The sequence below is a fragment of the Dendrobates tinctorius genome, unplaced genomic scaffold, assembly GCF_039654945.1.
Source record: "Dendrobates tinctorius isolate UK_male_01 unplaced genomic scaffold, ASM3965494v1 ptg000004l, whole genome shotgun sequence".
In the NCBI taxonomy this organism is placed as follows: Eukaryota; Metazoa; Chordata; class Amphibia; order Anura; family Dendrobatidae; genus Dendrobates; species Dendrobates tinctorius.
The window spans coordinates 13,120,076-13,132,291 of NW_027361672.1; the positions used below are offsets into that span (position 1 = coordinate 13,120,076).

Below are 12,216 nucleotides of genomic sequence, written 5' to 3' on the forward strand. Positions count from 1 at the left end.
GCGGGTTAAACCTGTACACAAACACAAAATAGCGGATCCGGGCACAGAAAAAACGTTGCAGGGTCCGGTCAGGTCAGCGGACGCCAAAATATTGGCGGATCCGCAGACATGCGGATGCTACGGATGGCCATCAGTCAAAATCCGCCGATAATGAAAGTGAATGGGGAAAAAACGGATCCGCAAACAAAAATGGCGGATCCGTTTTTTTCCAAAACGGCGGATTTTGACTGATGGTGACAAACGGATGTGTGAAACAGGCCTTAGTGGAAAAAGGTCTGCAAGATTACGAAAATTGGAAAATTGGAGAAATTGTTTTTTGCCGCCAGAACCCCTAAAATTGATTCCATCTTGAAGAGACGTGCTGGGAAAGGTGCAATTGTCAATCAAGCCACTCAGTGGGGCATGACTTATTTAATGATTGAGCGATTGCTTGAACTAAAACCGTTTCTTATAGATATGGCGAACCCTCAGGAAACCCTAAATGAAGGTCAATGGACAAAGGTGGCTGAACTGAAGGAATTGCTTAATCACCCATTTACCGTGACTAAAAAATTACAAGCTGAGGATTTAACCCCTTGGATTTTCATAAGGGAGTGGAAGGACTTGCTATTTTGCCTGTCCCAAAGAGGAGGCTTAATCGCAGATGGCATTTCTGCTTCAATGAAACGGAGAGAGACACAGCTATTGGAAAATAGAATTTTTCTTTCAGCTGTTTATGTGAACCCAAGTCATCGTATACTGCTTGATGATCAGCAGCTTAGTAAAGGAAAAGAAGCTCTGACTGAGGTAGTAGTTAGGAAGAGTGGCCTACAGGAGGACTGCCAGGCGCAAGAGGACTTGGGTCCTGACAGTGCTACTGCTGCCATATCTTCATCCTCATCAGATGAGGAGTTTGACTTTGACAAGTATTTGAATGACAAGGAGCAGGCAAAGCGTTGCCGCAAGGAAAAAGATTTCACTCCGTCTCCTATAGCAAGCAGATTGACCATATTTCAGCAAAATGTTTCACTTGCTCTCAAAGAAAAATTCAACCGTTCATTAAAACTGACTGTGCATGAGGCAATTCCTCTATACCCGGAAATTGTTAGAGATGTTGCCCATGTGGTTACGGCTTTGCCTCCAACCCAAGTTAGTGTAGAGAGGTTGTTCTCTGGCCTTAAAATTATTAGTTCAGATTTGAGTCATCTACAAAGGAGGATCTGATGGAGGTGATACTATTTCTAAGAACAAATTCATAGACTGCACAAATGTTATTTAGTATGTTTTTGTTGAAAACGTTTTTTTGCCACTTACATAGTTTATTACATAGTGTTTTATATATATATATATATATATATATATTATTATTATTATTATTATGCATTTATATAGAGCCATTTATTCCATGGCGCTTTACATGTGAAAAGGGGAAATATAGACAAGTGTAATATATACAAGAGTAATATACAAGTGTGGGACAAGGGACACACAAGTACATAAGGAGAGGGGACCCTGCCCGCGAGGGCTCACAGTCTACAGGGATGGGTGAGGATACAGTAGGAGAGCGCAGAGCAGGTCGTGCGGTGGTTCAGTAGACCGAGGATCATTGCAGGCTGTAGGCTTGTCGGAACAGGTGGGTCTTCAGGTTCTTCTTGAAGGTTTCCGTTGATGGTGAGAGTCTGATGTGTTGCGGTAGGGAGTTCCAGAGTATGGGGGAAGCACGGGAGAAGTCTTGTATGCGGTTGTGGGAAGAAGAGATAAGGGGGGAGTAGAGAAGGAGATCTTGGGATGATCGAAGGTTGCGTGCGGGTAGGTACCTAGAGACCATGTCACAGATGTATGGAGGAGACAGGTTGTGGATGGCTTTGTATGTCATGGTTAGGGTTTTGAATTGGATCCTCTGGGCAATAGGAAGCCAGTGAATGGCCTGGCATAGGGGGGAGGCTGGGGAATAGTGGGGAGACAGGTGGATTAGTCGGGCAGCAGAGTGTAGGATGGAGTGGAGCGGTGCTAGAGTGCTAGAGGGGAGGCCAGAGAGTAGGAGGTTGCAGTAGTCGAGGTGGGAGATGATAAGAGCGTGCACTAGTGTTTTTGTGGTTTCGTGGTTGAGTAATGAGCGGATCCGGGAAATATTTTTGAGTTTGAGGCGGCAGGAGGAGGCGAGGGCTTGGATATGTGGTTTGAAAGAGAGCGCAGAGTCGAGGATCACCCCAAGGCACCGGGCATGCGGGACTGGGGAAAGAGAGCAGCCGTTGACATTGATGGATAGGTCTGGTGGAGGGGTAGAGTGAGATGGGGGAAAGATGATGAATTCTGTTTTGTCCTTGTTCAGTTTGAGAAAGCGAGCAGAGAAGAAGGCTGAGATAGCAGACAGACATTATATATATGTACATATATCTATAATAATAAATGCCCTAAGCAACTTCCGGTTGTAACAACTTCCGTCCAGTTGTAACCGGTGACGTCACCGCACACCTCTTTCCATGTTAACCCTCAACACACACACTCCACTCACCTTTCACCATCTCCACTCACGTCCACTCACTCTTTCACTCCACATACGACCCTTTCTCTCACTCCGTCTCTCATACTCACGCCGTCATCGCCGCTGATCCACGATCCCCGACATCATCTTCCGCCGGCGCCATCCTGGATCCAGACGTCCTCCACGCCGGCGACATGTTCTTGCGGCGACGCCATTTTGGATCGGCGAAATCCCGCAATAGTCAAGATGGCATCGCTGCAAGAACATGTCGCCGGCGAGGACGACGTCGGGATCCAAAATGGCGTCGGCGAAAACTCGCGAGATTTCACCGACGCCATTTTGGATCCCGACGTCGTCCACGCCAGCGACATGTTCTTGCGGCGACGCCATTTTGGATCGGCGAAATCCCGCGATAGTCAAGATGGCGTCGCCGCAAGAACATGTCGCCGGCGAGGACGACGTCGGGATCCAAAATGGCGTCGGCGAAAACTCGCGAGATTTCGTCGACGCCATTTTGGAACCCGACGTCGTCCACGCCGGCGACATGTTCTTCCGGCGACGCCATCTTGATTATCGCGGGATTTCACGATACTCAAGATGGCGTCGCCGCAAGAACATGTCGCCGGCGTGGACAACGTCTGGATCCAGGATGGCACCGGCGGAAGATGTCAGGGATCGTGGAGCAGCGGCGATGACGGCGTGAGTATGAGAGACGGAGTGAGAGAAGGGGTCGTATGTGGAGTGAAAGAGTGGAGATGGTGAAAGGTGAGAGGAGTGTGTGTTGAGGAGTGTGTGTGTTGAGGGTTAACATGGCAAGAGGTGTGATGCTATCGCATCCTCCCGATGCGATAGCATCGGGCCATAATCTAGTATATATATATATATATAATCGATATTGCATAGTGTATTACATATTTAAAATTTATTACAGTTTTTTGTGCTCTAAAGTTGTATTCCAATAAATATATGTTATGTTCTAATATCTTGATTATTGGATCATAAAAATGATTAAATGTCTGAGGTTCACATTGTACTACAATAAATTTTTCACTTAAATATAAGCAATATACACTCACTGGCCACTTTATTAGGTACACCATGCTAGTAACGGGTTGGACCCCCTTTTGCCTTCAGAACTGCCTCAATTCTTCGTGGCAGAGATTCAACAAGGTGCTGGAAGCATTCCTCAGAGATTTTGGACCATATTGACATGATGGCATCACACAGTTGGCGCAGATTTGTCGGCTGCACATCCCTGATGCGAATCTCCCATTCCACCACATCCCAAAGATGCTCTATTGGATTGAGATCTGGTGACTGAGGAGGCCATTTGAGTACAGTGAACTCATTGTCATGTTCAAGAAACCAATCTGAGATGATTCGAGCTTTATGACATGGCGCATTATCCTGCTGAAAGTAGCCATCAGATGCCTGTTCTTAGCTGAGAGGAGTGGTACCCAGTGTGGTCTTCTGCTGCTGTAGCCCATCTGCCTCAAAGTTCGACGCACTGTGCGTTCAGAGATGCTCTTCTGCCTACCTTGGTTGTAACGGGTGGCAATTTGAGTCACTGTTGCCTTTCTATCAGCTCGAACCAGTCTGCCCATTCTCCTCTGACCTCTGGCATCAACAAGGCATTTCCGGCCACAGAACTGCCGCTCACTGGATTTTTTTTCTTTTTCGGACCATTCTCTGTAAACCCTAGAGATGGTTGTGCGTGAAAATCCCAGTAGATCAGCAGTTTCTGAAATACTCAGACCAGCCCTTCTGGCACCAACAATCATGCCACGTTCAAAGGCACTCAAATCACCTTTCTTCCCCATACTGATGCTCGGTTTGAACTGCAGGAGATTGTCTTGACCATGTCTACATGCCTAAATGCACTGAGTTGCCGCCATGTGATTGGCTGATTAGAAATTAAGTCTTAACACACAGTTGGACAGGTGTACCTAATAAAGTGGCCAGTGAGTGTATGTTGGAGTCGGAGTCGTGGAGTCAGAATAAGGGAAATTGAGGAGTCGGAGTCGCAGGTTTGGCTTACCGACTCCACAGCCCTGGTTACTGTGTGGGGGATCGTACTGTGTCGGGGTACACTGAGTGTGGGAGTGGGAGAGTGGGGGGCAATGTGGGAGAACCATACTGGGCACTCTGGGGGGATCATAGAGTGTGCATAAGTGGGAACATTGTGGATGGCATCATACTGTGTTGGTGCCATGCAAGGGGCATCACATTGTGGGAACACTGGGCTGCTTTGCTGGGGGCACACAGGCTAGGTCAGAAGGGCACCAGAGCATGACAAATTGCCGCGGAGCGATACGAGTCCATTTGGCTTATGCCCCTGAAGATACAGTGGTTGCTGGTGCACTATTATGGGAACCTAGGTCATTGTTATCCACTCAAGCATCTCTTATGAGAAAACCATTCAGTCAGTGGCGATGTCTGTCACCTTCAGCTCTGGCTGTGAGGGATGATACACTACAGCACTGCAGCTCCGAGATATGATTCGCAGGGTAATTCCATCACTGAGATTAGCCGTGCTCTCAGGCTCAGCCCTGATTTATGAGAGCTATTAGCATTTGCCTGCAGCATCTATAGCCGCCAAGATGGCGCTGCAGCTCCAGTGACGGAGACAGAGCGGTGTGGGACTGCTCGGCCTCTAGTGGTCGTCACTGCGCAGTGCTTATCCCACACAGGAGCGGCGGCGGCGCTGTTACCAGAGCAGGCGCCTGTGACTGGAGAAGTGCGGCTCTGTGGGAGCGGAACGCTGGGACTGGAGACAATACATCAGCTGGGGGGACGCCGAGCCGCCGTGTGCTGCGGAGGGAGATCCGGGGAGGTCGGGACCTGCGCCCCCCGTACTGCAGTCTGGGGATAACTTGGCTGGGTGGTGTCGGGGAGGGGGGGCGAGCAGTGAAGATGAATCGAAGTTTTAGTAAGTCCCAGACTCTGCGCTATGTGGCGAGCAGCGCCGTGGAGGTGAAGAGCAAGGTGAGGCTGCGCCGCCTGTGTCCCCGTCCTGGTCCTCTCTGCACCCGCCCGCTGTCCGGCATTGTCCGCTAATGAATGGAGGGACGGGAGCCGTCCGGTGCCCGCACTCCCACTGCGCTTTTGTTTCTTGTCTGGCGCTCACTTGGGGAATGTGAAGAATTCCTGCTCCGGAGTGCGGGGAACCTCGTATACGGTCCGTATGTGCGATCTGTATGTGACGATCCAGCGTGTGGTCCCTATGTATGGTGCACATGTAACTATCCAGTGTATGATCCATAGGTGTGATCCCTATGTAGCTATCCAGTGTATGATCCATATGTATGGTGCACATGTAACTATCCACTGTATGATCCCTATGTAGCTATCCAGTGTATGGGCCCTATGTAACTATCCACTGTATGATCCATATGTATGGTGCACATGTAATTATCCACTGTATGATCCATGTGTGATCTGTATGTGACTACAGTGTATGATCCCTATGTAGCTATCCAATGTATGATCAATACAGTGTATGGCCTAAATGTAACTAATCAGTGTACGGTCTGTATGTGACTATCCAGCGTGTAGTCCCTATGTATGGTGCACATGTAACTATCCACTGTATGATCCATATGTGTGATCCCTATGTAGCTATCCAGTGTATGATCCATATGTATGGTGCACATGTAACTATCCACTGTATGATCCATATGTGTGATCTGTATGTGACTACAGTGTATGATCCCTATGTAGCTATCCAATGTATGATCAATACAGTGTATGGCCTAAATGTAACTAATCAGTGTACGGTCTGTATGTGACTATCCAGCGTGTGGTCCCTATGTAATTATCCAGTGTATGATCCATATGTGTGATCTGTATGTGACTATTCAGTGTATGATCCCTATGTAACTGTCCAGTGTATGATCCCTATGTAACTGTCCAGTGTATGATCCCTATGTAACTGTCCAGTGTATGATCCCTATGTAACTGTCCAGTGTATGATCCCTATGTAACTGTCCAGTGTATGATCCCTATGTAACTGTCCAGTGTATGATCCCTATGTAACTGTCCAGTGTATGATCCCTATGTATGGTGCACATGTAACTATCCAGTGTATGGGCCCTATGTATGGTGCACATGTAACTATCCAGTGTATGGGCCCTATGTATGATCTATCTGTAACTATCCACTGTATGGGCCCTATGTATGATCTATCTGGAACTATCCACTGTATGGGCCCTATGTATGATCTATCTGGAACTATCCACTGTATGGGCCCTATGTATGATCTATCTGGAACTATCCACTGTATGGGCCCTATGTATGATCTATCTGGAACTATCCACTGTATGGGCCCTATGTATGATCTATCTGGAACTATCCACTGTATGACTGTCATGACTGGTCCTCATGTAGCTATGTGTAACTATCCTGTATATGACCCATATGTATGGTCCCTATGTAGCTATTCAGTGTATGGTTCCTATGTAGCTATCCAGTGTATGATCCCTATGTATCATTGTCATGTATGATCCCTGTTTATGTATCTAGTCCATTATCGATGTAACTGTCCAGTGTATGATCCATGTGTCCATTATATACATGCTGCGCTCAGGACTTGGCAAGACTTGTGTAATTGAGGCGTATTTTCAGATGTGGCTGGAATTGCAGCTTTAGTGGTGTTTGGAGCGCTTACATTGGGTTTGTTTTGCTCTGTGCAGTTTGCTCCAGTGTACTGGAGATTTTAGCGCCTATTCTGTATATAGAGGACAGTGCGCTCCCAGCAGTGTCACTATGTAAGTTGGGCATATATCAGAATGTAGAGGCGCTTAGGTTATTGCTGAGGTTGGTACATTACCCTGATGTGTGTAACCAGAAAGCCTCGCCAGCATTTGGCAGACACTCGGCTGGGGCTGCCACTTTTTCCATCGCTGCTTCTTGATTTTTATTATTGTGCTGCAGTCTAAATGAATACAGAGTTATATACTGGCGTGTGGACCGCAGCTGTCACTACATGGTTAAAATGAATCGGTTGCGCTACAAGAACGCTGTCTTAGAAACGAGCCTTAAAGGCTGGTAATATTGATGTGCAGAAAATATCGCCAATTTTGCTCGAGCGATTGGCTTTGGAGGCGCACTGCCCCTGTGACACGGCCATAACTGAGTTATTGGGGTGTATAGTATTTCTAGAGCAGGAATGGTCTTTTAATTCTGAGACCTGCCTGTGGATGGTGTGTGTCCTGGGGCTGGAGGGGGCGTTCTTCTGTGGGAATGCCTGGCCTAACAGCATGCACATGTTGTGGTCTGGAGATGCATGCTTGCAGCCGGGGACACTTGGCAGGCCGGTGCCTGGAGAAGGCCTCTGTGCAGCACTGCTGGGCCAGGAGAGGGAACAGTGTGTTGCCCCTACTCCCAGTAGATACATTTTGGCTTCTTTGTGACTGTAAAACAATTATTGTGAGCTGGCCTCCGATCATAAAGTGTGATTTTCAGGAGACCGGCCCACACCTCGGTGAGTCAGTAGGTTCAGGGTATACTCATCACTTGGCTTTCATCTCCCGTCCTGTTGGAACTTGCAGCTGGAGCTCGGAGCAGTTTTCTAGGCTCTTGCTTTCTTTATTAGTAAGGCAGAGTGATGTTTCCCATCATTAAATCGGTGTGCGTGATGGGACAGGCGTGACATCATGCACAACAAATCATCCGAAGTATGATGCGTTTTCCTGTCATTGATAGATGGAGCCTTTCCTGTATAAAACAAGAAACCTCGTCCTCTACGTCTTACCAAAAGACCTATTAAGTGGTATTGTGCCGTCCGACCCGGCATCCAATGCGCTGGAAGTCCTGCGTCCTTGTGGAAATGCTCTATGGCTCGTGCGTCGCACTAAAGATGGCTGTCTGCTAAAAACTTGTGGGGGGGAAAAATAAGGCATTATGTTAATAGGAAGCCTGAGGAGCTTATCCAGGCCCCCTGCTTGTGTCAGAACTAGGTCAAACTGTTTATATAGCTGTTCGGTATATTTTCCACCGCAATGTGCCGAGACTGGCGGCAAAGTCTTGTGACTTTCCTGAATGTTGCTCCTCCGAATCCCAACTTTGACGTTCTCCGATGACTTCCCCCTGCTCAGTCTGCCAGTATGGCTTGTAGTTTTAATTCCTCATTACAATATTCAGAAGCGGGAGCAAACTTTAGGCCAGGTTCACACCTAAAGGAAATGCTGCAGCTTTTCCGGCTGTGCATTTGTACAGGTAGAAGTCACAGAGGAAGCCCGTAGTAAGCAATTGGATGAGATTGTCGGCTCTTACTCACATGCTGCAGGAGATATTAAGACGGCATGTTCCAAAGTGACCAGAGCAGGGATTTTTTTGTTTTCCTTCCATATTTTCCTTATTTTATTGGTGGGAGAAGTTGATTACAATCTGATACCTGTGTTGCAGATTGTGCTGCAGGTCCCAATCCACCAGTGTGTGCCAGTTATAAAAACCTTGGCTCGTGCGTTCTGTCTGCTGCTTCTTACTCTCGTCTTTTCTGCACGTCTTCACCAAAGAACGCAATAACAATCCTCTGTGATTTGCATCCCTGTGGCTTTTTTTGTGTTTTGCCTCGTTTGTTAGATGCATTTTTGGTGCAAATTTAAAACCTCATTTTTGTGTCTAAAGAGCTTTCAGTCTGCATTTATGCATGAAAAAAACTATTTTTTTGTGTTTAGCCTCTGCATAGTCTTATATGTTCAAAAAAACACATCAGCATCTTTACACACAATGGGTATGAGTTTTCATGAATTCACATCCACTTTGCTTGGAAAAGATAAATGCTGGAGATTATCTGAACAAAGGAGAAAAATGCAGAATTTACTCTACCGATCGTGGCTTGCTATTCTAGTGCTCATGCGGTGATGCTTGCCTCATCCTCCTCTGGTCTCCGTACACTGGCTTCCAACACTGACTTGTCACGTCAAAATGTGGCTAGTACCGCCGATCACCGGCCGCAGCAATCACATGTGTTGATACATTTATTTCTTTACCTTCAGATGTTTAAGAATCTGCACCCAAATCCCTCTGAGTGGGGAGGATTTATTGTAGTGTATTCTCGGTGGATATTTTGCAGAATTATCTGAGAGCCTACCCTTACACTACTTGCAGTTGATTGGTAAATCATAGCTTTTTTTTTTTTTTTTTCTTCAGAAACGGCTCCACACCTGTTCATTGGTTGTGTCTGGTATTGCAGCTCGACTTCAGCGAGGTGACCGGAGCTGAGCTGGGATACTTCTTTATAAAACTGTGGACAGTTACTGTTATTGAAAGAAAGCAACCCCTCTAGTGATCCCGGACTTTTGGGATGTTGGGTTCGCACCGCTATAGATGCTTTTTCCGGAATGTCTGGTTTCCTCTTTAGTCACTTAGTTTCCCAGTTGCCTGTTTATGAATTCTTTGCTGATTTCCCGGCTATATTGTACACTCTCAAGTTGTTGTTATTTGATTTTCAATATTTGTTACTTTACTTCTTTCGTGCTTCCCCTAAATTTAAGTACCGTGGGATATGTTGGCACTATATAAATGAATATTCTTATTATTTTCCTTATGTACACATGTAGGTTACAAGTCTAAAGGGAATCTGTCACCTGGTTTTGGTGGGCTATTTAAGTGAGGTCTGTCGGGTCCGATGGGCGGTGTTTTGGATCTTTGCCGCCGTTCAGTTTTTTCATGAATAGGAGTAGGTATCCGCCATCTTTCGCGCATGCACTAAGCATTCTTGGCACGCGCAGTATGCTTTGCCCAACTGCGGGCAAAGCCAAAAAGCCTTACTGCACATGCGCCGGTTAACTATGCCCCGGAAGTATTTTGCTGTGTTGCAGGGCAAAGCATACTGCACGTGCACGAGCCAAGAATGTTTAGCGCACGCGCGAAAGATGGCGGACACCTACTCCTATTCATGAAAAAACTGCGGAAGGCGGCCAAGGATGGGGAGGCGGCAAAGATCCGAAACACCGCCCAACAGACCGGACCTCATTTAAATAGCCCGCCAAAACCAGGTGACAGATTCCCTTTTACCTCTATTGCAATATGCATTCAAAACACTTTTTTGAAACCCTATTAGTTTTGTACAAACTGGATTTGTTGGATCTGCTGCTGCGGATTTCATAAATAATAATGAAAAACACTAAGGAACTCTGTACACTGAGCCTACAACGATGTGACCGCTGCTGTCTGTGATTGGCTGCAGCGCTCATGTGACATCTTGCTACTGGAAGTCTAGTGGTAGAGACGTGTTGCTAAAAGCTACAGGGCACTTCCACATGGGTCTGAGCCTCTCTGCGTGTTACAGTAGCGGTAAATGAAAAAGAGCCATTCTTCCAAATCTCCTCCTCACGCTGGCCAAGTTGCATTGAGGCATATTGACCAATGTAATTAGCCAGTTTTCTAGCTGAATGTCTTAGGCTATGTGCACACGGTGAGGATTCTGCTGCGGATCCGCAGCGGTTTTGGCCCTGCGGGTCCGCTGCAGATTTAGGTGCGTTGTACAGTACCATTGTTTTCAATGGTAAACTGAAAAACGCTGTGCACATGCTGCGGATTTTTCCGCACGGTTTTTCTGCGGGTTACAATCCGCAGCATGTCAATTCTTTGTGCGGATTTCACATCGGTTTCACACCTTATCCATATGAGGTGTGAAAACGCAGGGCAAAACCACAGGTAAACCGCAGGTATTTTGTCCTGCGGATTTTTCAAAAAAATCCGCACAACCTAAAAACTACGTGTGCACTTACCCTTATGTTTGATCCGTGCAAAGTTTTGGAAATGGAGACCTGACTCTGGTTTATTGTACTATGTCATCCTAACAAGAGCAGTGACAATGAATTATATACATTGTCATAGGAAAGGGAAATGTGATGATGATGGCACGGCTATTGAACAACCACACAACAGTGTGAATACGTGTACGGTAATGCCCACAAGTAAACTTGTCCAATTGGCTCCTGGATTTATCAATCTCCGTTGTAATTTGTAAATGTATTGCCTAGACCAGGGTTTCCCAACTCCAGTCCTCAAGGCACACCAGCAGGTCATGTTTTCAGGATTTCCTTTGTATTGCACAGGTGAAGCAATTATCACCTGAGCAATACTAAGGAAATCCTGAAAACATGATCTGTTGGTGGGCCTTGAGGACTGGAGTTGGGAAACCCTGGCCTAGACCTCTTCAAGAACATTTTCGTCCTAATTCATTTGTGGGTTGTTTTTTTTTTTTTTTTTTTTTTTTTGGCTACATTCTTCAAAATGGTGCATGTGGGTTGTTGAATTTTGCATAAAATCAAAGATGCTAATTTTTTTTGTTCTTTACCAGTTTTTGTACCTTTTTAGAGAAAAAAAAATGGATTGCCGACTTTAAAATGTTGCACGTTATTCTTCAACTGTGCAAACAAAGTTGAACAGGTTTTGTTACGCCACCAGGGTCCTGGAGTTACAGTCATATGTTAAAGTTTGGGAACCCCTATTAATGTTAACCTTTTTTCTTTATAACAATTTTGGTTTTTGCAACAGCTATTTCAGTTTCATATACCTAATAACTGATGGACTCAGTTATATTTCTGGATTCAAATGAGGTTTATTGTACTAACAGAAAATGTGCAATCTGCATTTAAACAAAATTTGACCGGTGCAAAAGTATGGGCACCCTTATCATTTTCTTGATTTGAACCCTCCTATCTACTTTTTACTGACTTCCTGAAGCATTAAATTGGTTTTGTAACCTCATTGAGCTTTGAACTTCATAGCCAGGTGTATCA

General features: G+C 46.0%; 1 protein-coding gene across 1 annotated transcript in view; it reads left to right on the forward strand.

Annotated features, from left to right (window-relative positions):
- Positions 1-5,056: 5,056 nt before the first annotated feature.
- PARD6G (par-6 family cell polarity regulator gamma) overlaps positions 5,057-12,216 on the forward strand; it is a 126,901-nt gene continuing 119,741 nt past the window's right edge. Inside the window, exon 1 of the mRNA XM_073566153.1 lies at positions 5,057-5,449. Within this exon, the coding sequence (XP_073422254.1) occupies positions 5,378-5,449 (72 nt within the window). The 5' untranslated portion in view covers positions 5,057-5,377. The remainder of the gene's footprint in view (positions 5,450-12,216) is intronic.